The following is a 24,125-nucleotide window of genomic DNA, read 5'->3' as shown; positions in this document are numbered from 1 at the left end:
GCAAATGTGGCAATAAACTACTGAATCTGGGTGATGGATATATGGAGGTTCATTATACTAGTCTTTCTACTTTTATAGTATGCTTAAATTCTTTATAATAAATTATAAAAATAAATAGGCCGGGTGCGGTGGCCTATTACACCTATTACAGAGTGCTGTAATCCTAGCACTCTGGGAGGCCGAGGCGGGAGGATCGCTCGAGGTCAGGGGTTTGAGAGCAGCCTGAGCAAGAGCGAGATCCTGTCTTTACTAAAAAATACAAAGAAATTATCTGGACAACTAAAAATATATAGAAAAAATTAGCCGGGTATGGTGGCACATGCCTGTAGTCCCAGCTACTCCGGGAGGCTGAGGCAGTAGGATCACTTGAGCCCAGGAGTTTGAGGTTGCTGTGAGCTAGGCTGACACCACGGCACTCTAGCCAGGGCAAAAGAGCAAGACTCTGTCTCAAAAAAAATAAATAAATAAAAATATAAATAAAAAAATAATGCCACAGAGGACACCCTTGTGCATAAATCCTTGCCTGCCTTTCAGATGATTTCCTTAGATGAGATTCCAAGTAGGAAATTAGTCCAAGTTAGGAACAGTTTTAAGGTTCTTGGTACTTCCTGATACATTGCTTACCAAGATTTGCTGTGCAGACTTACTCTTGGAAAGATAGGTTTCAGATACGTGAAGGAGAGTAGGGAAGGCATTTCAAGAGCAACACTGGTGTAATGAAAGATGTGAAGATGAGTGCTCATTCATAAAACATTTGGGGAAAGATGAATAGAAAGTCTGGCTAGAGCAAAGAAGTTGAAAACTGAACCTTACAGCTGAATCACAGGCCTTTAATGTTTTCAGATATTTTCCTGTAACACTGGAACCATTTAAGGTTTTTGAGAAGGAATATGACTTAGAGTAATTGTGTTTATGTTCCATAAAATGAAATGCTGAGGATTTTCTTTTCACCAAGTTCCTAAACTGAAATGTCAATAACTCTTTGAACAGGAAACACTGTGTTAAGGCTTGCAGATTGCTGGAAGGGTTCTCCAGAGATTACCTGAGTGATTTCTTTGGCACAGGCCTATCGAGTTATCTTTAAGTCTTTTTTCTCTGTCTTCTGTAGATGCAGAGAACAAGTGATCAATGTAGTACTTGTGATCCCACTTTATGTATGGCATTTGAAAACAGTAAGCTTTCCCTTTGTTTTCCTATGCTTTAAAAAACTCATTTTCATCTTATGAAACCACTCTAAATTTCAGGAAATAATTATGATGCGTGGCTTTACCTTTTTGCCTTGTTTTATTTTTCATTGCTGAACCTCATCTTTTTAAAGTCTCATTTGTCCTCAGTCGGCATCAGTTTTTCCCCTCATTTGGCCTTTTCTCCACCTGCCCAGGGACTCCTGACTGTCACTGCACTGTGTGTGCTGTGTGACTTAGGCTTTTGTGTTTGCTGTTTCCTCTGGTGTCTGTTTCGCTAGCTGCCTCATTTACTTCAGATTGTTACTCAAAATGTCCTGCTCAGTGAGGCTTTCTCCAGCCTCCCCTATCCAAAGGTATAGCGCCCCCTCACCCTTGCAAAAGAAATACATTCCATCTTCCTCTCCTGCTTTACTTTTCTCCTTTCTTGAGTGAGGGACCTGAGGTAGCCTCCCTGTGTTCTGTGCTTCTGGAGTTCTTATATCTTACTCCTCTTTTCTGACTATCATTAAAATTCAGTTTAAATTTTTCTTCCTTTAATGATATCCCATGCATCCTATGAAAGATGAGGGCAGTCCTGCCTCCTTTCAAGTGTGACTTTCTTGGGCACAGGATTCAATTGATTGAATTGTCCTAGGCTCTCACACCTTTATAGGGACAGCCCTGATCATCACTGCTTCACATGTAATTTCCTTATTTATCATGTATCTGTTTACCGTCTCTCTCCCTCACTAGCATGTAAACTCCACAACAGTAGGGAGTTTTGTTGCTTGTGCTCATGATTATATCCTCGGGGCTTAGAATAGTGCCTGGCACACAGATTTTCAATAAATATTTGTTGACTGAATGAATGAACATTGTCCATTTATTTGCATGTCTGTATCTCTTTATACTGTGGAATCCTTGAGGAGCTTTTAATAAAGCTACCCAACAGTATATATACAGTATTTTGGATCACTTACTGTGGGCCAATGTCGATTATAGTGCCTTGCACCAAGTTAAATGAATCAATATTTATTTAAAGGGATGGATAAAAAAGTAAAAGTCTAATGACCTTTAAACCATGTAACCAATCAAAGCAAAGAACTTTTACAAAAATGAAAATTATTGTGTTTATCATTCACTTATACAGATTCTTTTGAAAGCTTTGGAGTTGTGAGTCCTATCTCAGGAATGCCCCTTTGCAGGTGGGCTTCACCTTCTACGTAATGTTCCAACAGCCCTCTGTGACTTGATCCTGATAGTGAGCCTTCTAAAACTGGTCCCCGACCCCCAGGCCTCACAGTACCAGTACCAGTCCATGGGCTGTTAGGAAGCCCAGCAGGAGGCGAGTGGGGGTGAGCCAGTGAAGGTTCATCTGTATTGATAGCTGTTCCCCTTCGCTCGCATCACCGCCCGAGCTCTGCCTCCTGTCAGATCAGCCACAGCATTAGATTCTCACAGGAGTGCGAACCCTACTGTAAATTGTGCATGTGAGGGATCTAGGTTGCGGCTCCTTGTGAGAATCTAATGCCTGATGATCTGAGGTGGAGCTGAGGCAGTGATGATAGCGCTGGGGAGGGGCTGCAAATACAGATTATCATTAGCAGAGAGGTTTGACTACACAATAAATGTAATGTGCTTGAATCATCCCGAAACCATCCCCCCACCCCGGCTCGTGGAAAAATTGTCTTCCATGAAACTGGTCCCTAGTGCCAAAAAGGCTGGGCACTGCTGTTCTAAAAGATAGTGTGTGGCAGTATACAAAGTTTTAAACATGCATATAGTCTTTGACACAAATTCTATTTCTAGAAATATATCCTAATGACATCATTAGATAACAGACAAATGGAAAGATTCATAGCAATGCTGTTTATAAGATAAGAATTCCCAGGCTGGGCACGGTGGCTCATGCCTGAAATCCCAGCACTTTGAGAGGCTGAGGCAGGAGGATCGCTTGAGCCTAAGAGTTCGAGACCAGCGTGGGCAACATATTGAGACCCCATCACTACAAAAAATAAAAATAGCTGGGCATGGTGGCATGGGCCTGTAGTCCCAGCTACTCAGGAGGCCAAGGCAGGAGGATCGCTTGAGCCTAGGAGTTTGAGGAGTTTGAGCTATGATGACTCCATTGCACTCTAGCCCAGGTGACAGAATGAGACCCGGTCTCAAAAACAAAACAAACAAAAAAAAAAAACCAGAAACTGCTATGCATCCATACATACATTAGAAAGTATGATATATACAGATAGCGTATATCCTACTTTTTAATGGGATATGAATTATATATAAATATAGAATGGATACTTCTAGTTAGAGATGGTGAAGTAAAGAGATTTTTACTCCATCCTCTTTCTCAAAACTTATTCACAACAAAGAGAATTAGGAAAGAAAAAATGTCATCATCAAAGAAATAGTTATAACCTCTACCATCAAACTGGGACACATACTTACTACGTACTGTGAAATCAGGATCTTGGTGAAGAAAGAAGCTGAGAACTGGCATATGCTCTGCGAAAGCTGGAGACTTTCCTAAACCTGTCATAGTTAGGAAAGGCTTATCCAGAAATCCTTTGATTAGATTGAATAGGGCTGCAAGTAGCTTCAAGAGGATGGAGAATGTCCCCACAGAGGCTCAAGCTTGATAACAGAATGGCAGGGAAGATGGAGCTGGAGGGGAAACCAGGCAAGATACACTGCCAGAGGGAGACTGCCAGAGGTAGAGCATGGTGAAGGAAGGCACCTTAGCTCAGGATGCCGTAACAAAATGCTGCAGACTGGGTGCCTTAAACAGCAGACATTTATTTATGTCCTCACAGCTCCGGAGGCTGGAAGTCCAAGATCAGCATGCCAGTATGGTCAGTTTCTGGTGAGCGCTCCCTTCCTACTTTGGAGGTAGCTGCCATCCTGCTGAGTACTCACATGACCTCTTCTTTGTGTGTGTTCATGCAGAGACTGAGCTCTCTTGTGTCTCTTCTTAAATGACACTATTTCTATCCTACCAAGGTTCCACCCTTATAACCTCATTTAACCTTAATTACCTCTGTATGGGACCTATCTCCAAATGCAGTGCCATTGAGGGTTAAGGCTTTGACATATGAATTTTGGAGGACGGGGGCACAATCCAGTCCATAGCAGAAGGTGAGAAGGCAACCAAAGCAGACGGAGTGTGACCGAAGGGGATTTCTGTGAGCCCTATCACAAAGGAAGTAATAAACTTAATAAGAAGGTATCTAAGACAACTAATCTAAATGAAAGTTGCAGATTGCCCCGGCTGACTCTTCATCCTATGCTATGTTTCAGCAAATAAGAAGCCCCATTAAGGGAGACTAGTAACCAGAAAAGACCCAGAAGGGACTGCTTTAGGTCAGGTTCTCTAAAAACAGAGCCTAAGACAGGAATTCTTATAAGAGTGATTTATTGAGGAAGCGCTTTCAGGACAAACCTCTAAGGAAGTGTGGGAAGCAGGATAAGGCAGATGGAAAAGTTAACCAAAGATGTGGCTTCAGCCTGATCCCAGAGGAGCTCTGGAACATGAAAGACACCAGAGAAGTATACTGCCCCACCTTGCAGCAAGGGACCAGGACTTTTGTACTCTCAAACCCATCAGTCATTGGCCACGGGCCACACTCAGGTGGAGGACATAATCTCTCGGCCATTTCTGGGTAGGACAGCTCCTGTCATGAGGGCTATTCTCAGGCCAAGGTGCATCTGTGAGCACTTGGCAGGCAACACTGGCAGCAGCTGGCAGATGAGTATAATGGCTCAGTGACAGGCGTCTGGGCAGAGCACCAACATCTACTAGAGCCGTGATTCTCACAGTATGGTTCCTCATACAGCAGCATCAGCCTCATCTGAGAACTTGTTAGTAATGCAAATCCCCTCTCTCAGCCCAGGTCCATTGAATCAGACACCCTGGGGGTGGGACCCAAGAATTTGTGTTTTAACAAGCCCTCCAAGTGATCTTGTTGCATGCCAAAGTTTGAGAACCACTGTAGTATAGGGGCCTGTGACTAAGATTGTAAAACAAAAGGATGGGGTGGGGGGAAACACAGAAAAATAAGGCAGATAGAGAACATTTGTTGTAAGAGAAATTATGCAAATAATATACGAAGTTGAGACCCATAGCGAGTTATCTCTCAAAAAGACAAAAAGATCTCAAAGAAGAGACTCAAAGATAAGACAGAAGATGAAAGTGAGTTGGCAGAGCTAAGAAATGAAAGAGAAAAAACTTTTTCAGAGGTGAAAGCCACATAAGAAACAAAGAAATGACGATGATGAGCTCAATTGTAGCCCTCCGCGTTGATCAGGAAAACTGAAATCACTCTAGATATTTAAAGCAGAAATGGAAATAATTAGGGGACTTGGTTGCAAAATGTTGAAAAGGCTGGAAAAGCAAATGGAATATACAATGTAACCCCGAGCTGGAACCCATCAGCCACACTCACTGTTGACCTTTGGAGGCACCATCACTGGTTCTGAACGGAAGCCACCCAGCCACCATGGCTGGTGATTCTGAAGCTGCTACCTGCAGTGAGCGCAGTCACCCGCAATCCCTACAGTCAGAAGTGGGAAGCCTGAGCAATAGCAAGACCCCGTCTCTACAAACAATTAAAAAATTAGCTGGGCACAGTGGTGCACACCTGTAGTCCCAACTATGTGGGAGGCTGAGGCAAGAGGATTGCTTGAGTCCAGGAGTTAGAGGTTGCAATGAGCCATGATGACACCACTGCACTCTAGACAGGGCAAGATCCTGTCTCAAAAAAGAAAAAAAAAAAAAAAAGTGGGACAGACGGCTTCTCCCTTCAAACTACCCTGTCCACAAATCTCTGAAGTGAAACACAAGAATATGGAGCTCAGCCACATATCCTTCAGGCTTAAAGACAACAGACTGGTAGTCACAAACATGTAAAACTTCAGGGCATACGGGATCCATGTGCCCTTGACACAACTAGTGGAGACTTTTAGTGATCTATCTGTTTGGCAGATTAGGTATCCTGAAATCCTTCCTCAATCACCTGACAATGCTGGATAAAATATTTTTAATACACCTTTTTATTTTATTTATTATTCATTCATTTATTTTGAGACAGAGTCTCACTCTGTTGTCCGAGCTAGAGTGCTGTGGCGTCAGCCTCACTCACAGCAACCTCCAACTCCTGGGCTCAAGCCATCCTCCTGCCTCAGCCTCCCGAGTAGCTGGGACTACAGGCATGTGCCACCATGCCCAGCTAATTTTTTTGTATATATTTTTAGTTGTCCAGCTAATTTCTTTCTATGTTTTTAGTAGAGACAGGGTCTCGCTTTTGCTCAGAGTGGTCTCCGACTCCTGAGCTCAAATGATCTACCCGCCTCGGCCTCCCAGAGTGCTAGGATTACAGGCGTGAGCCACCACGCCTGGCCTGGATTTGAATCTTGACTTGTTATTTGCTAGTTTTGAGAACTTATGCAAGTTACTTAACTCTCTGAGCCTTGATTTTCTCATATTTAAAATGGGGATAATCTCTTTGGGATATAGAGAGATTCAATGAGATAATAAGTGCCTGTGTCTGATAGATGATTAATAATAATATATATATATTTTTTGAGACAGAGTCTCACTCTGTTGCCCAGGCTAGAGTGCTGTGGGATCAGCCTAGCTCACAGCAACCTCAAACTCCTGGGCTCAAGCGATCCTACTGCCTCAGCCTCCTGAGTAGCTGGGACTATAGGCATGCGCCACCATGCCCGGCTAATTTTTTCTATATATATTTTTAGTTGTCCAGCTAATTTCTTTCTATATTTTTTTAGTAGAGATGGGGTCTTGCTCTTGCTCAGGCTGGTCTCGAACTCCTGAGCTCAAACAATCCTCCCGCCTCAGCCTCCCAGAGTGCTAGGATTATAGGTGTGAGCTACCACGCCAGGCCAATAATAACTATTTTTAAAAGAGGAAAATAATAATACTGACATTGTAACAACTAAAACAGACCCAAAGACAATGTGTTTCGTGCCAGCAAAATGTCTCCAAGTCTGTGGGGAATCATGTTATGAAGGTAGTTTAATTCTAATGTGAAAAGTTATCTCCCTCCAGCAAGAGTTCACAAGAAAGAACCACATTTGACATGTAAGACATAGAGATTGAGTCTTCTTCCCATCAAATGGGGTCCTTTCAGGTTATGGTATTTTTGCTGAGCAGATTACACTGGGCTACAATAAAAGACAAGGGTGACACAAATTGGAAAAGAAAATGTAAAAATCACAGTCAAGCCATCCAAAATATCCTGATATATTTTAATAATTCTGTATTCGCTTGCTGCATCTTATAACATTTTCTTACAAATCAAGTCACAGCTGTGTGTACTTTAGGCTGTGGCCGTCATAAACAAATATGAAAAGAAGCAGAGTTAAAACAGATGAAAACCAATGCTTATCCATTAGTCTGATGTAATCTAACACAAACGACCATTAGGAGACTTGCAAAGACATCAGAGAAACAGAATTTCAGATATGAGCTTCTGCATAACTGAATGACAGCTTGGCCGGTGCCTGCTGTCTGGTTTGATCAAGGCTGTAATGCTTTTGGGAAGCCAATCCGCCCCTCTAGACTCGGTTGCTAAGTGAGGATAGTGGAAGAATCCATGGTACAGAGAGCCAGATTTCTATGAAATATACTCAAGATGGCAAAGTGAGTACCCTCCTCTTCCCTGGTAGAATGAGAGATGTGTTACCATGGAAACGCACCCATCACCACCACCGACTGGTTTAAATCTTTTGGCAAGGAAAGGATTATTGTCTTCTCTTGTTTCTACTCCCTCCTCTTCCAATTCCTCATCTCTTCCTCACAACTGGAATTCTTCTCATACTTCGTTCTAAAAACCAAGTTAGTGTCCTAAATGAACAATTCTATAAATGCAAATTTGGTAAAATGAAGTCACCTACTTGAAGGGATGCCATATTGAACTACTTGGTGTCAGAGTAGCTGGAGAGGGAAACCAGGCCCGCGGAGTGCAACTGCTCCCTCACTGGAAGACAGTGTGCAGTGGACGTGGTCTCCACAGTGGGAGCAGTGTGACGTCACACATTCTGTGACAGCTCACTTGCCTAAACAGCTTAAGTGTTACTTCATTTGTTGATTATAACAATTTGTCCCAACTGGATATGGTGTCCTGTACTCCCTAGCTGGGAGTTGTTTGCCTCGATCAGAAAAATCTGAGCTAGTCATTTAGCTGGGAACACAGGCCACAGCTAAAAAGCCAGTTGGGTTGTGGGGAGAGCCAAGCCTTGAGAAGTCCTCTCGTTGGTCACTTAGAATTGGGGGATCTGTCCAGATTAATTGTTGAGCTTTTCCAGGACAGCACGAACTTCCTCTGGATGGTAGTTCCAAGGGCCGGGTTTACCCTGCAAGAGAAATGAATCAGATACTCCCAGATTTCCAACTTGCAAGGAGCATGTGGGTCTGGAGCTTAGTTGCAAGATCTGAGCAAATGACATCTATGTGGGAGTCGCCAGTACGGCGAAGTCAATGGCAGATGCAACAGTGAGGTAGAAGTGATCACCCAGGGAGAGAGTGTAGAGTCGTGCCAGCAGTTAACAGGAAGAAGGGACAGGGAAGGCGGAGAAAGCTAGAGGAGGCGAAGTGACAGAGTTTCAGGCAGAGAAAGGAGTCTATACAGATAAGCTTTTCTTCCCTAATCAGACCTTCAGACTGGCCGGATCTTCTTCTCCAGGCCTCACGTCAAGTTCTACCCACTCTACATCGGAACCACCTCCACCTCTCCAGTGCCACTGCCCTACATCAGCCTCTTCATCCCCCGTGCTCAGCCCCTGCTCCCCGCAGTCCCTTCTTCACCCAGTAGCCGGTGAACTAGGTACGGAGCTGATCATGCCTCTCCCCTGCCCACAACCCTTCAGGGGCTCTTCTTTGCCCTGAGATGAAGGCCAAGCTCCTTGGTCCAGAATGAGACCCCTATAGCCCAAATGCCCCCAATTCTCTATTCACACTCTGCCCTAATATGCCTCAGTGCCTTCGCCCACTCTCTTCCCTGTATTTGTAGTGGTTCTCATCCACCACGCTCACTGGCTGACTCCTTATTCTGCCAGGCCCAAGCAATTGCTACCTCCTCTGAGAAGCCTGTCCTTCCCCAGAGGTTGGAAAACTTAGTCTGAGAGCCAAATCCATTCCGATGCCTCACACTCTTTCTTTACATATTGCCTGTGGCTGCTTTTGCGCTATAACAGCAGAATTGAATTGTGACAGGGGTTATTTGGCCCACAAATTTGAAAATATTCGAAAATCTGGCCTTTTATAAAAAAAGTATGCTGACCCTTGCTCTGGAGTCTCCCAGCACTTGGGATATTGTAATACTCTTACATGGGATGTGAATCTTCCTTGTCCCCTAGATGGTGAGTACATTGAAGTAAGGTGTGGGTCATTTTCAATTCATTTTTGTCTTTCTAGTAGTTGCACAGGGCCCAGCCCTCTAGGGACTCAGTGCCCAACTTATGGCAATCATGGTATCTTAGAACCATGTCTCAGGAAACAGGAAAGGAAGAAGGACCTGAATTCTTAAACTGTGACCCTTGGCACCTTGGGGATTCATTTGCAAGCTGTTGCTTGTTTTGCCTGGATAAGTAGGGCTGGCTTGACCTGTGGGCAGAGGAGCATCCACGTGGTTGGGGTTCATCTGTTCTCCAAGGCTTGAAATCCCTTCAGTAGCCATAAACCTTAATGTCTACCCTCTCAAGGGAGGCCCACAGTGTCTAGGGGGTCAGAGGCTGTACCTGCCTCCCCCAGACAGGCTGGAAGTCTCGAGGGGAAGCAATCCCCAGAAAGGAGGACCCATTTCTGTCCCACATCCCTGCTTCACCTGTGCTGCTCTGAACCACAGGGCTCACTCTCTTTGGGCCTCCTACACCCCGTCACCCCACACTCACCCACTCCCACTCAGGCGTGCCTCAGAGAGGAGCAGCTTCAGACCCTCCCACTGGGGCCCATCCCATGGGGGATTTACAATTAAAATCTGAGCCGTGGCCAGTGCGACCTTGGGCAAGTCAATTCCCTTCTCTGAGCATTGTTTATAAAATGAGAACAATATTCTCTCTCTCAGCTTTAAACCAAACCAGGGCTGGGCCAGTCACTTGGGTTCAGAAGGCAGCCAGGAGGATGCCGCTCCAGCGCAAATGCCAGGGACTTTATCGTGCATTATTTCTTCCCCTGTGAGGTGGGGACCAGCATCCCCATTTTACAGAAGAGGAAACTGAAGCTCCAAGAGGTAAAAGGACTTGCCCATGGTCACATGGCTGGTAAATGGCTGATCTGCTTGATACAAAGCCCCCTTTTTGCCCTTACCCTCCCTGGGCCCCTTTGCCCTCCCTAGGCCACCTATCCCCGGGGCACCACCTTGTAGAGGATCCTGCCCTCCTGGAGTACGTAGAGCCTCTCGGGCAGCGCCGCATAGAGCTGGCTGCTCTGGTTCTGCATCGTGTCCACCACCACGGGGCACTGGGGGCTCCTGGCCAGCAGCATGTGGGCTGCCCGCAGGCGGTCCTGGAGGTTCCGGTGCTTCCTGATGTCCACGTTGTTCTTAAAAGCCCAACCATCTAGAAGAGAAAGGGCAGGCACCGAGCCCTCAGCATGGCACACACCTCCTGCAGACTGCATACCCCTCACTTTCAACTGAGGATCTCAGACAGAGGAGCTCTTGGCCATGATTTGGCCCGTTTCCTATTATGGCTGAATGTGCGAGGTCACATAGGAAGCTAGCCATGGATCCAGAGCTGAAGCCCGGTGCTCCCGGCTGCCAGGCCTCTGCTCTCCGACATGAAACAGCCCAATGAAGCAGCACTCTGAGATCTTTAATGTGCACACGAATCACTTGGGGACCTCATGAAAGGAAGATTCTGATTCAGTCTGTGTAGGGTGGCACTGAGAGTCTAACTAGCTCCCAGGACGCCAAGACTCCTGGTGCCTGGACCATACTTTGAGAGGCTATTGGGTCTAGACCAGTGGTTCTCGAAGTGTGTGGTCCCCAGACCAGAGGCATCAGCATCACCTGGAAGCTTGTTAGTAATGCACATTCTCAGGCCCCACCCTAGACCGACCAGGAATGGGGCCCAGCACTCTGTGTTTTAACAGCCTTCCAGATGATTCTAATGCATGCCAAGTTTAAGAGCCACTGCTCTAGAGTTTAGACAGTTTCCCACCTAATTTTTCTTTATCACAGTGTTCTTTGCAAAATGCAAATATGACCATGTCACTCTCCTGCTTAGATCTTTCTTGGTGGCTCCCTGTTGCCCTCAGGATAAATCCAAAACTCCTCGGTGTGGTCTACCCGGCCTTTAGTGACCCGGCTTCTGCCCATCTCTCCAGCCTGCTTCCAGCTCTTTGCTCCGGCCAGGTGTGTGAAATATTTGGATCCCTTGACCCACTGGGTGACAATGACAAATCAGATAGCATCTCTCCCATCTGTGAGAAAATGATACTTGTCCCCCTTGGCCACACAAGCCTTCTTGTCGTTTTCAATCTCTATCTTTGAGACTTGGACCAAACTCATGGGTTCAAGCCCCACGATGGTCAGGAAGATGAAGAGGTGTCTGACCGTTTCATAAAGGTCAAGGGGCTTAGACCAAGGTGTGCAAGTTTTAGGGAGGGACATTTCTGCTCATTGGAGAGAGGACTTTCTCATGAACAGGACTGTCTAGCAAAGGAACAAGATTTCCTATGACGTAAGGAAGGTGGGTGACCACCAGTTAGGGGCTGTAGAAAGGATTTTTACCCCAGGTAAAAGTCGGCCTAGAGGAGTGGTTCTCTAAGTGTGGTCCCTGGACCAGGAGTGTCAGCATCACCTGGAACTCATGAGAAATGCAAATTCTTGGGCACTGTCCCAGATCTACGCAACTCTGGGGTGTGGTCCAGCAGTCTGTTTTAACAAGCCCTCCAGGGGCTTCTGATGCTCCCTAAAGCTTGGGAACTACTGACCAGGATGAACCATAATATCCCTTTGAGTCTTGGGATGTCATATAATAGCTATATAGCAGTCATTTCACTTGTGACATTTCAGGTCTAAATTCCTTGTTAACAGTCTCTCTCCCTTGATTTCCCTGTTTATCCATTCAGAATGTTAGAATTCTCTCCTAGACAGACCCTGTCACTCCGAGTTTTCCATTCTCTGTGTGCCCTGGTTGAAAGCACAGACTGGAGTTAGCCAGTGGTGGGTAAAGCTCGTGCAAGGTCTGGGAGATGGTAGGTGCTCAGTAAATAGTGGCTCTTCTCCCCTCTCCCCCTTTTCCTCCCTCTACACCCCCAACCTCGTGCTGGGCCTTGGGGGAAGGGGAGAAAGATAAGTGACGGTGGGAAGAGGTAGAGGCAGAGAATCTCTCTGTACCTGATGCATGTGCTTCTTCAATGTAAATGATGAGAAAATCTGCTATGGAACCAAAGTCTTCAACAAGTCTCTTAAATTGGTCAAATTTGAAAAGAAACGAAGGTCAGGTGCAACTTCCAAAATTCAGCACCAGTGGCCTGTTGCCTAAAACAGAAATAGAAACATCACAAACCAAGAATGAACACACAGCTTTCTTTTGGAAGCACCATTTTCACTCCAGTGTTTAATTCTGTTACTTTTTTTGCACCCCCAGGATGGGTCCTGGGCACAGTGGGGGTCTAAAGCCCAGAGAGCATGACTCAGCAGGGGCTGGAGCTGGTTTACTCCTTTCTAAAATGAGAGATTTTTGTTAGGTGGTCTCAGCGGACCACCTGCACTTGCTGCACTTGCTTACTATAAAGAAGCAGAGCCCCTCTCGTGCAGCTCACAAGGCAGGCTTGCGTCCACTCTCCTGTGACGTGATTAGTGACACTGCAAGGCGAGTGATTTTTTTCTGCATTTTATAGATGAAGAAACTGAGGTTTATAGACTTGCTCCAGGTCACACAGCAGGTCGGTGGTGGAGTTAAAATGAACACTGTGGCTTCTGGACTCTCAGTTCAGTGTTCTTTCTGTTCGCAGCACCTCAGTTTCCTCATCTTCGAGGGGGCATAATAAGAATACTTTATAGCATTGTTGTAAGATTATTATGAGGATTAAATAAATTAATATGGTAAGGGCTTTAAACTGGTGCCTGGCCCACTGCTCAATAAATGTAAGCTGTTCTATTAGCTTTTATCTCCTCCCAGAGCCGTGAAGGAGGGAGGCAGCGAAGGCGGTTCCCCGAGAGAGTGAAGGGTGGAGCAGCACCAGCTGCACAACGTGCTGGGCCTGCTGCAAAATGAAAATGCAGGGCCACTTGTTCAAAAAAATGGAAAAGTGCTGTTAAATATAAAGATGTTTCTTATCTTCTGCGGTCTTTCTCTTGACCTGGCATGGCGGTTTTTAGTTGCTATTTAATGTCATACTCCCCTGGCACAGGGATATTCCCAGGGCGAGTGTAGACCCTCACAGTTACCCAGCAGCCCGGAGACTCCGTGCACATGTGCTTTCTTCTCCCTTCCGCCACCCAACCAGTGCTCCATGTCCCAGCCTGGAGCACAGAACTTGAGCCAGACATTTCCCCCCTTCCCACCTGCCCACCACTCCAACCACAGGGTGTTACAGCCTCTGCTCAGGGACATGCTAGGTACCTTAATGGGGGACGAGGTGGGCAAGAGACTTCTCCTGCCAAGTCACCCCCAGTCACTTGCCACTTTGTACCATGACACTGCCAGCCTGGGATGGAGAAAGCCCCCTCCATGCCCTGCCACAAGACACTGGGGGACGCTGACACCTGACCTGCACCTTCCTCATGCCTGTGTCCAGGCCCTCTCTGGAGCCAGAAGGCGGCAGCAGTCACTGGGTGGGAGCAGGAAGAAGGGGCACCTGGGGATGGAAGAGTGGGCCTCGGAGAACATGTCCCTGGGGTGACAAGGAGGCTGTGGAAGACAGAAGCCTGTGTGAGCCAAGGCTCTAAGGGCATGCTCCATTGTCCCATAGGGCTTCACTTACAAAATGTAGAATCAGAGATAAAATGATTAAGAATTTCAAGACAGCTACTGCAGAACATTAAACCCCAAGCATGAGGCCCTTCTGAGTATGGGACCCAGTGTCATTCACCGGTCATGTGCCCACGAAGCCAGCCCTCGTGGAAGCCTTCTGTAACTCCTCCAGCCTAGACGGAGGGCAATTCTGGGGAGCTGCCAGCACCCTGTGGGTTCTTATGGCCAGAGCTAACCCTTACCACACATCTACTGGAGCACGACTGGTGCTGCATGGCCTATGTTAGTGTCCACATCCCCCCCCCACCCCCCTCATTGTCCCTTGAGGGCAGGGCCTGTTCTCATTCATCCCTGACACTGAACACACTCTCATCGTATCTACCACCATTTATTCCGTGCTCATCATGTGCACAGCTCCCTGCCACACACTGGGGATTCTGCAGAGAGCGAGACCAGCGGCTCTCTGCCTGCAGTTTGAGATCTGTTTAATGGGGAGATAGAAAAAATACATGAAAATGCATAAATGAAGTAATTTCAAACGGTGGTAAATGTTACAAAGGAGACTATAAAGGAGCGACCTGCTTTAGATAGGTGGGTCAGGGAAGGCCTCTGAGGAACTGCCATTTAACTTGTGAAATGAAGGACAGGAAAGAACCAGCCCTGGGCAAAGGGAGAAGGGCATTCCAGGCAAAGGGACTGATGTACAAAGTCCCCAAGGAGGGATAGAGCTTGGTGTGTTCAGGGCCCTGCAAGAACCCAGGCAGCAACCAGGCGAGGGAAGCAATAGGAGAGGTGGTCAGAGAGTCAGGAAGGGGCCAGAGCAGGCAGGCTCCATAAGCCTTGGTGAAGAATTTGGATTTTATTCTATGTACAATGGGATGTCATGGAGATAAAACAAGGGTGGTGGATATTTGTTACAGCTTTTTTTAAAAAAAATTTTTTTTCTTTTTTTTTAGTAGAGCCAGGGCCTCTCTCTTGCTCAGGCTGGTCTCAAACTCCTGACCTCAAGCGATCCTCCCGCCTCAGCCTCCCTGAGTGCTGGGATTACAGATGTGAGCCACCACATCCAGCCTTCTTACAGCTTTTCATTTGTTTGTTTTTTAGAGACTGGGTCTCACTGCGTTGCCCAGATTGGAGTGCAGTGGCTATTCACAGGCACGATCATTGCACACTACAGCAGTTTGGGTTGCCCAGCTCCTAAGCCTCCTTCCTACTTGGAGTTTCCTATTTTGTATTCCACTGATGGGAGTGTGTGCTCACCTTGCTCTGTGGGAGACAGAGGGGCCAGGTTTGCTCTCTGTCTCTAGCAGCTGGGCTGATTGTACCCTCCCACACAGAGCTTTGATTCTGGAGTCACTGAGATGGTAGAACTCATCCCCCAGCCCAGTGGTGGTGCCCCGTCAGGGATGGGGATGGGTTCCCATCGCAACCACAATGGCAGTAGGATCCAAGCCCAACTATTGATGCTAAAAGACAGTCCAGACCTAGGGCTTCAGCTGGTATTGATTCTGGGAAGTGCCCAATATCTTTCCAATACATTCCTTTACGTATGTATGTGTGTGTGAGATCAAGAACGCCAGAGTGAGTTTCTGTTGCTCACAAGCCAGAACCCCGACTGCTACAGTAGGGCTCTGTAATTACGAGGTTTACGCTTGGAGGTCACTCTGGCTGCTCTGTGGAGAAAGGACTCAGAGTGAGCATGGACATGGGGGAGAAGCGGCTGGGGGCATTGGGAAGTCCACAGGAGAAGTAATGGGAGCCTGGGCTAGTTGGAGAAGGGGAGTGGGTGGAATTGACAAGGTTTGCTGATAGATGGGGAGTAGAGGGCATACTAACTTGCTTGTGGTTTATTTGGTTAGTTATACCCTATCCTTGTTCTGTGAAGGATTTGACCCAGCTTACGTATATAATAAAATATTAAATAGAAATTATTCAAAAATCATGCCGTCTGGGAGGTGTAGAATAGGAGGAAAAAATGGAACACCCACATTCCTTGAGGTCCCATGCATTTGTTATAACTGAACTATATATTTGACTCTGAGTTTCCTGGTGGCCAAGTAAAAGGAGAAAAAAATCGGTTATATATTCCTCAGTTTTCAGTGCATGAGGAGAAACAGGCCAGTTTTTTCTCTTGACAAGAAAGCTCTCCTTGTCCTGGGCTCACACTTCATTTCGTAAGAGGCCTACGGAGCCATTGACTGGGCCTCCGCCCCTGGGAGTTGATTGCACAATGATTCCTCACCCACATGACAGGAAGGCCCAGGCCTCAGGAGGGATGCCCAGAGGTCAGTCATGGCCAGTGGACGGCCATTGGCCTCCAGTGACCTCAGGGAGTCACACTTTAGATAAGAATCCAAAAGACTTAGGGTCATGGCCAGCTCTAAATATCATCTGTCTGAAATTTTGTTTCTAACTGGGAAAAAAATTCAACACTCATTGACTAGGACCCCGGAAGAGACAGAGCCATTTGTTTAATTATTTATGTGTGCTTGGGTACAGTGACCAGTATTTGGACAAAGTTTAAACTTTAGTTCCCTGCTTTCCTAGTAGCAGAGAGAGGAAAGATGGGTGCACAGGGGCGTCTGTGCCAAGGGCTGGCACCCTGCCCATGTCCACAGGCCACAGTGCAGAGAACACCATTTCAAGAATTGGGCAAGGACTGTCAAGTCCAACTCTTTTATATCAATGAGCAAACATCTGTGTAGTACAGCTAGGCTTGAACCCACCTTTCATGACTCCCAGGCCAACAAATTACCCCATACCCGGCTCTCTCCGGAGAGAAATCCCATTTATAGTTACTAGATAACACTTTGTGAGTATAGTTGGAGACCTGTTGGAAGATTTTAAATGGGGCTAAAATAAAGCCAGTTTCAGATTAACTCTCAAGTATCCATAATATAAATCATCCATAATGTAAATCATCCAGAACTTGCCTTCTGCCACAACATGTCATTAATCAATGTTTGGCTCTGTGTGTGTGTCCAAGGTATGTATCTTGGACATGTATGTCTGTGTATGTGTGCATGGACATGCAGAAGTTGGGAGGCAGCTGAGAATTTCTCTGAGCCCCTATTATCTTATCCAATAAGAGAAAGTGCACTAGCTGAGAGTCAGAATGTACAAGTTCTTAGTCTGGCTCTTCTAAGAACTCCCTGTATGACCCTGAGCAAGTTATTTACCTCTCTGGGCCTTTGTATCTGAAAAATGAAGCAGTTGCTTTAGATTATCTGTAAAGTATCTTGTAGGTTTCCCAGTCTCTGGCCCTAAAGCGAGTTCAGAGTTTATACCCAAAGCATGTAACAGAGCTTTTCAGTGGCCTGGTAGGTTTCCAAAGCAATTGCAGGATGTCTTTCTAATAAGCAGAACTGATCATGTTAAACCCCTGCTTGAAAACTCTTCCAGAACTGCCCAGTACCCTCAGGATAAAGTCTACTCCCTCAGGTAAGACACATAAGTCCCCCCAACAAGCGCTGGTCCGTGATGATGTCTTCAGCCTCATCTTTCACCCCTTCCTGCCTCTTGTACCCCACTTCTGCCAAACTGAATGATGCTCCTCTGCGTCTCAGACCTCTGCTGCTCCTCCCCTCTGTCCTCCCCTGCTCCCCAAGCTCCTCTTCCTCACCTGCCCCAAGGCACCACTGCCCCTAGACAGTCAGCTCACCATCCTTTCCTCCAGATGCCTTCCCTTGGCCAGCTTCCTTGCCCCACCCTGTGACAAGGTCCCTTCCCCCACGGCTCCCTGCTTCCCTCTCTCACCACACTGTCTCTCGCTCTGGGTTATAAGGCTGTCCAGGGCAGAGGCCAGTAGTGTTTATTTCTGTCTCGCTGGTACCTATGATTTCAGGGGACTCTAGGTCAATGTCTAGGTCAAAACTCTATTTTGTACATAGAATTTTCTTTTGCCTCAGTCTCCTCCTCTCACCATCTTTCAGTCTCAGCTGCAGCAGCAGGAAGCCAAGAAAAATTGAATAGTTGGTAAAATGTAAACTGGCCCACTGAAAGTGGGCAGTTACATGACACAAGTAAATTCTGTGAATTGGCAATGAGGCAATTTGGCTTTCAGGGAACTCGTCTTCAGGTGATCGACATTCCGAAAATTGGCCTGGTTCTATCAGTGCGTGGCACGCAGCAGACACGTGGTGAGTTAGTTGTTAGTCTCGGTGCTCTTGTTATTAGTAGTAACTTAGTGAATGTTGAATAAATCCAGGTCATTTGTGCACCGTGGTTTAAAATCATAGAAAGAAAGAAGGAAGGAAGGAGACAAGAAAAGAAAAGAAAAGAAAAGAAAAGAAAAGAAGAAAAGTCTTGCCTTTCCCTCTGCTTGAAACACTCTTCCCTTTTTCCTTATCAAGCTACAGAGATCTTATTCTTCAAAGCCTAGTTCCAAAGCTACCTCCTCCAGGAAACCTTCCAAAGTCTTGCAGGCAAAAGTTATACTTTTAAATTTTTTTTTCCAAAGATAGAGCCTCACTCTGTTGCCTAGGAGTGCAGTGGCATCATCATAGCTCACAGCATCCTCAAACTCCTGGGCTCAAGTGCTCTTCCTGCCTCAGTTTCCTAAGTATCTGGGACTACAGGTGTTCGCCACCATGCCTGGCTAATTTTTCTATTTTTAGTAGAGACGAGGTCTCACTCTTGCTCAGGCTGGTCTCAAACTCCTGAGCTCAAGCAATCCTCTCGCCCCAGCCTCCCATAGTGCCAGAATTACAGGCGTGAGCCACTGCATCCAGCCAAGTTTTTAAGCTTCGGGGCTTCTCAGATCCTTTCATATGCTCATGTGCACTATAAATTTCCAGGAGCAGGATACAGAATGAAGGGTTTCTCCAACTACTTTGACCAGGGAACTCTACATGGCAGAGTATATCTGTAGGACTTGGGTTCCAAAGCACATGCTTTGAAAAACACCAGATTAACCAACTGCCTCAGGTGCCTCTCTACCTGCTGTGTCTGGCCACTGGGGTAAGCATGTCCCTCTCCTGAGGTGCCCCGGTGGGCAGAGAGATAAGGCTTGTGCTTAGGTAGCCAGGTACTGGCTAAGAAGAAGCACTGTCCAAGTTGGCTTGGAAAAGAGGGCAAGAGGGAAAGAAGGAAGTCCTGGCAGGAATAGAAGCTACGAGAACAAAAAGAGAAAACTGAGTGGAGAGGTCTTTGAGGTCCCAGATAGATGGAACTGGTGTGCCTGGCGGGGGTGGGGCATGGGAGGGGAGAGGCAGTGCAACTGAGCAACTACCACGTGCCAGCACAAGGCATGATGCAACAGTGGGTTAGAATGACAGTCCCCACCTGCACAGAGCTCGCAGGCTAAGCAGGACGGCTAGATGTTAATCAAATACCCCCACATAATTATAAACCGTGGCAGGAGAATAAAGAAAAGTTTAGGATGTTAATCAAGCATGTAAGGGGGTAACCTAGTCTGGGGAGCTGGGGTTGGCTTCTCACAAGACGTGTCATTGAGCAGAAGCCTGAAGGGTGAACAGGCGTCACCCAGGCACAGAGGTGGGCAAAGAGCATCCCAGGCAGATCAGACTGCACGGTAAGAGCAATATTCGAGGCGCGAAAGGCCAGAGAGGATGGTTTGTGATTTGAATGCCTGGGAAGGTGGGGATGCCACTCAGAGAAACAGAACCCACAAGAATCCCTAGTTTCAGGAAGCAGGAAGAGGACACCAAGCCCCAACAGGAGCAGCTGGAGTAGTAGAAGAATTTAGGACTTTCCAACCCACCTCTCCAGCCCCCTCTACCACCACTATTTCAAGTACCCCTCAAGCATGTAGCAGCCTCCTGACCTTGCATGAAGTCCCAAATGTTGCACCTCTGTCCTGAGAGGTGGACCACCGGGCAGTTTGGGGCAAGACCCCCTCGCTCAGTCATGTCCTCCAGTTGCTGCCAACGGACCTTCAAGACAAACCAGAAATACTGGGTGCTGAAGAAGGTCGGGACCCAGTTGTCATGGGTGAAGTGGGGGTTCTTGGCCATCCCAGTCTGCTGGCCTAGGGACAGGATGTGCTGCGTGACTCTCTCTGGAAACAGTGTCAGTAGCACTTTGCCCACAGCCACATGCACGGCCACCTGCAAGAGTACCCAGAGCCTCTTCAGCCACAGCCTGGGCCAGGGCAGCCCCATCTTGGCACAGCCAGACCCGGCTCTGAGGCCGATGTGCAGAGAGGCAGCAGCCAGGCAACGCTGGGCGGAGCTGAGCAAAGGTGCAGGGTGGGAGTAGCCAGCCCCAGGCAAGAGGAAGGTGCCAGGACAGAAGGTGCTTGCCTTTCTGTCAATAAAATGTAAAATTCCAAACCAGGTGCACAAAGGTCTGTTCTAGTCATTACCCAATTCAGATTCTTTGCCTTAGCTTTTAAGAGATTCCTGGGTTGGGAGATTCCAGATCTTAAATACTCCCTCTGATTAATTTTTAAAAACAAATACTTAACAGATCACTCTTAAAGAGACCCTGTTAAAGGATCTATTGCAAGTGAATAAGTTCTGATGTTAATTATTGTTTTAATAATATAAATTGTTCTTTCACTAATGAAAGATGTTTTTCCCACTTGCAGCTTTCAGCTGGGGGTTGAGTATTTCTGGAGGCAGAGCCCAGGATATGGATCTGGAAGCTCCCAGGGCAGAGAAAGAGCTGGAGCCATCTCCAGTGAAATCTGGGGCCTGCAGCTCCCCTTAGCTCTGGGACTGGAGTGATAAATAAAATACTCTCTGCTCTCAAGCAGGGGATAGTCTAGTGCAGGGAAGAGACAAGTAAATAGAAAATTACCACTGAGTATATTAAGTACCGTGATGGAAGATGTGCGTGGGTCTGGGAGCTAATTTTAGAGAGGTCAAGAGGATTTCCCCGAGGAAGTGATGTCTGTGCTGAAACCAGAGAGGCAGCAGGCAGTTGGCCAGGCCAAGTGGGGACAGTGATCCTGTGGAAGGAGCCACATGGCCAAATGCCTAGAAGCCAGAGACGGCATGGCTCACTGAGGACGCTGAAAGAAGAATCATAGGCGATCAGAGTTGGGAAGTGTTTTAAAACACATTGAAAACCATTTTTTTTTTTTTTTTAAAAAAACAGGGAAACTGAAGCCCAGAGAGGGGAAGTGACCTGACTAAAGCTGGTTCGGGTATTAAGTAATCTTTAAGGTATTAGTTGACAAAGCTTTAAGTTTACCCCTCCCTGAGGCATTTACATACCTAATTATTGTACTCTCTGTGGGTCAGTCAGGACTCAGAGGGAAGGGCAGGATGACATGAAAGCTGGCTGCCACTTCCAAACATGTGTCAGCCTTGGCTATGGTGTCCAGTAGCCTCTACCACATTAACTTTATTTGGGAAGGAAAAAAAACAGCTCCAACAGATGCTCGGCTTCTGAGCCTGTCACTGCAGATGCCCCCCGTTGTGCCCACAAAGCACAGCACCCGCCTCTTCAGGCAATAACACCCCTCACGTGTGCAGAGCTTTTTTGCTGTATACAAAGCACTCCTACACCCCTGAAATCACTCGGGTTTTTGCTTTTTTACTCACCTTTATTTTTTAGAGTATTTTTAGGGTCACAGCAAAATTGAGCAAAAAGTGTAGGGAGTGCCTCCTGGCCCCCTGCTCCTCACTGCCTCCCCCACAATCAACATCCTGCACCCGAGTGCTACACCGTTGGAATGTATGAACCTACCAGGGCACGTCATTATCACCTAAAGTCCATAGTTTACCTTAGGATTCTTTTTTTTTCCCCTTAAACAATAGGAATTTATTGCTCACAGTTCTGGAGACTGGAAGTCCCAGATCAAAGTGCCAGCAGAGTTGGTGTCTAGTGAGGACTTTCTTCGTGGGTTGCCACCTTCTTGCTGTGTCTTCACACTCACATCATCATCCTCAGTGACCGTGAGTGGAGAGGGAAAGAGAGCACATGCATTAGGATTCACTCTTGGCGTTATACATTTTCTGGATCTGGACAAATGTATAATGACCTGTATCTGTCATTTAGTATTATCCAGAATAGTTTCACCACCCTAAAATTCCTGTGTGTTTTGCCTATTCATCCCCACCCCCAACCTCTGTCTTCTGGCAACCACTGGTCCTTTTACTGTCTCCATAGTTTTGCCTTTTCCAGAGCATCATATAGTTGGAATCATATAGTATGTAGCCTTTTCAAAGTGGCTTCTTTTACTTAGAAATATGCATTTAAGTTTCCTCCATGTCTTTTCATAGCTTGATAGCCCATTTCTTTTTAGCGCTGAATAATATTCAATTTTCTGGATGTACCATAGTTTATCCATTTATCTACTGAAAGATGTCTTGGTTGCTCCCAAGTTTTGGCAATTATGAACAAAGCTGCTATAAACATTTGTGTGCAGGTTTTTCTGTGGATATAAATTTTCCACCCAATTGGGTAAATATCAAGGAGTGAAATTGCTGGATTACATACTAAGAGTATATTTGGTTTTGTAAGAAACTGTCACACTGTCTTGCAAAGTAACTGTGGTATTTTGTATTTCCACCAACAATGAATTAGAGTTCCTGTTGCTCCACATCCTTGCTAGCATTTGATGTTGTCAGTATTTTGGATTTTTGCCATTGTAATATGTGTATAGTGGTATCTCATTTCAATTTGTATTTGGCTAATGACATGATATTGAACATCTTTTTATATACTTATTTGCCATCTGTATGTCTTCTTTGGTGAGATGTCTGTTCACATATTTGCCCATTTTTAAAATCAGGTTGTTCATTTTCTTATTGTTGAATTTAAAGTGTTCTTTGTATATTTTGGATAACAGTCCTTTATCAGATATGTCTTTTCCAGTCTGTGGCTTGTCTTCTTACTCTCCTTATGGGGCCTTTTGCAGATAAGTTGTTAATTTTAATGAAGTCCAGCTTATGAAATATTTCTTTCATGGATTATGCCTTTGGTGTTGAATGTAAAAAGTCATCACCAAACCAATGTCACCTAGATTTTCACCTGTTGTCTTTTGTTTTGTGGTTTTGTGTTCTACATTTAGGTCTATGATTCATTTTGAATTAGTTTTGTTAAAGGTGTAAGCTCTGATTTACTTTTTGGCATGTGGATGTCCACTTGTTCAGTACCATTTGTTGAAGGGACTTTTTTCCATTGTATTGCCTTTGCTCCTTCCTTTATCTTAGGTGCTCTGGAGTGTGATTATGATATGCATAGGTGTTGTAAGTTTGTTTTTTATTGTTTTGTTTGCATTGATCCTGCTTGGTGTTCTCTGAGCTTCCTGGATCTGTGATTTGTCATCTGCCATTAACTTGGAGAACTTCTCAGTCATCGTTGTTTCAAATATTTCTTCTGTTGCTTTTCTGTTTCTTCTTCTTCTGGTATTTCCATTACACATGTTTATACCTTTTGTCATTGTCGCACTATTTTCGGATATTTTAGTCTGCCTTTTTCATTCTTTTTTTTCTGTTTGATTTTCAGTTTTCAAAGTTTCTATTGACATATCCCAAAGCTCAGAGATTCTTTTCTCAACTGTGTCTAATCTACTAATGAGCCCATCAAAGGCAATCTTTATTTCTGTTATAGTATTTTTTTTTCTACTAATGAGCCCATCAAAGGCAATCTTTATTTCTGTTATAGTATTTTTTTTTTTTTTGAGATAGTATTTTTTTTTTTTGCTCTGTTGCCCGGGCTACAGTGCCATGGCGTCAGCCTAGCTCAGAGCAACCTCAAACTCTTGGGCTCAAGCAATCCTCCTGCCTCAGCCTCCCGAGTAGCTGGGACTACAGGCATGCACCACCATGCCCAGCTCATTTTTTCTATATATATATTTTAGCTGTCCATATAATTTCTTTCTATTTTTAGTAGAGATGGGGTCTCGCTCTTGCTCAGGCTGGTCTCGAACTCCTGAGCTCAAACGATCCGCCCACCTCGGCCTCCCAGAGTGCTAGGATTACAGGCGTGAGCCACGGCGACCGGCCTGTTAATAGTATTTTTGATCTCTAAAATTTCTTTAAAAATTTCTTTTAGGCCGGGCGCGGTGGCTCACGCCTGTAATCCTAGCACTCTGGGAGGCCG

The 24,125-nt window shown here is 45.9% G+C and overlaps 1 protein-coding gene across 5 annotated transcripts; it reads right to left on the bottom strand.

Moving 5' to 3' along the window:
- Positions 1 to 7,421: 7,421 nt before the first annotated feature.
- Positions 7,422 to 20,295, bottom strand: DIO1 (iodothyronine deiodinase 1). Of its 5 annotated transcripts, none has more exons than XM_069480001.1 (4): positions 20,088 to 20,286; positions 12,527 to 12,672; positions 10,543 to 10,742; positions 7,422 to 8,540 (listed from the first exon to the last, which is right to left on the bottom strand). In XM_069480001.1, exons 1-4 carry the CDS (start codon positions 20,228 to 20,230, stop codon positions 8,472 to 8,474), a joined length of 558 nt encoding a protein of 185 aa, XP_069336102.1. In that variant the 5' UTR covers positions 20,231 to 20,286; the 3' UTR covers positions 7,422 to 8,471. The 5 variants fall into 5 exon arrangements, with proteins under 5 accessions (XP_069336102.1, XP_069336100.1, XP_069336101.1 ...); XM_069479999.1 differs by having other exon boundaries at positions 12,527 to 12,670; positions 19,894 to 20,285; XM_069480000.1 differs by lacking the exon at positions 12,527 to 12,672 and having other exon boundaries at positions 19,894 to 20,290.
- Positions 20,296 to 24,125: the final 3,830 nt, after the last annotated feature.

This window comes from Eulemur rufifrons, chromosome 8 (genome assembly GCF_041146395.1).
Source record: "Eulemur rufifrons isolate Redbay chromosome 8, OSU_ERuf_1, whole genome shotgun sequence".
Classification (NCBI taxonomy): domain Eukaryota; kingdom Metazoa; phylum Chordata; class Mammalia; order Primates; family Lemuridae; genus Eulemur; species Eulemur rufifrons.
This window is presented reverse-complemented; position numbering and strand designations above follow the sequence as displayed.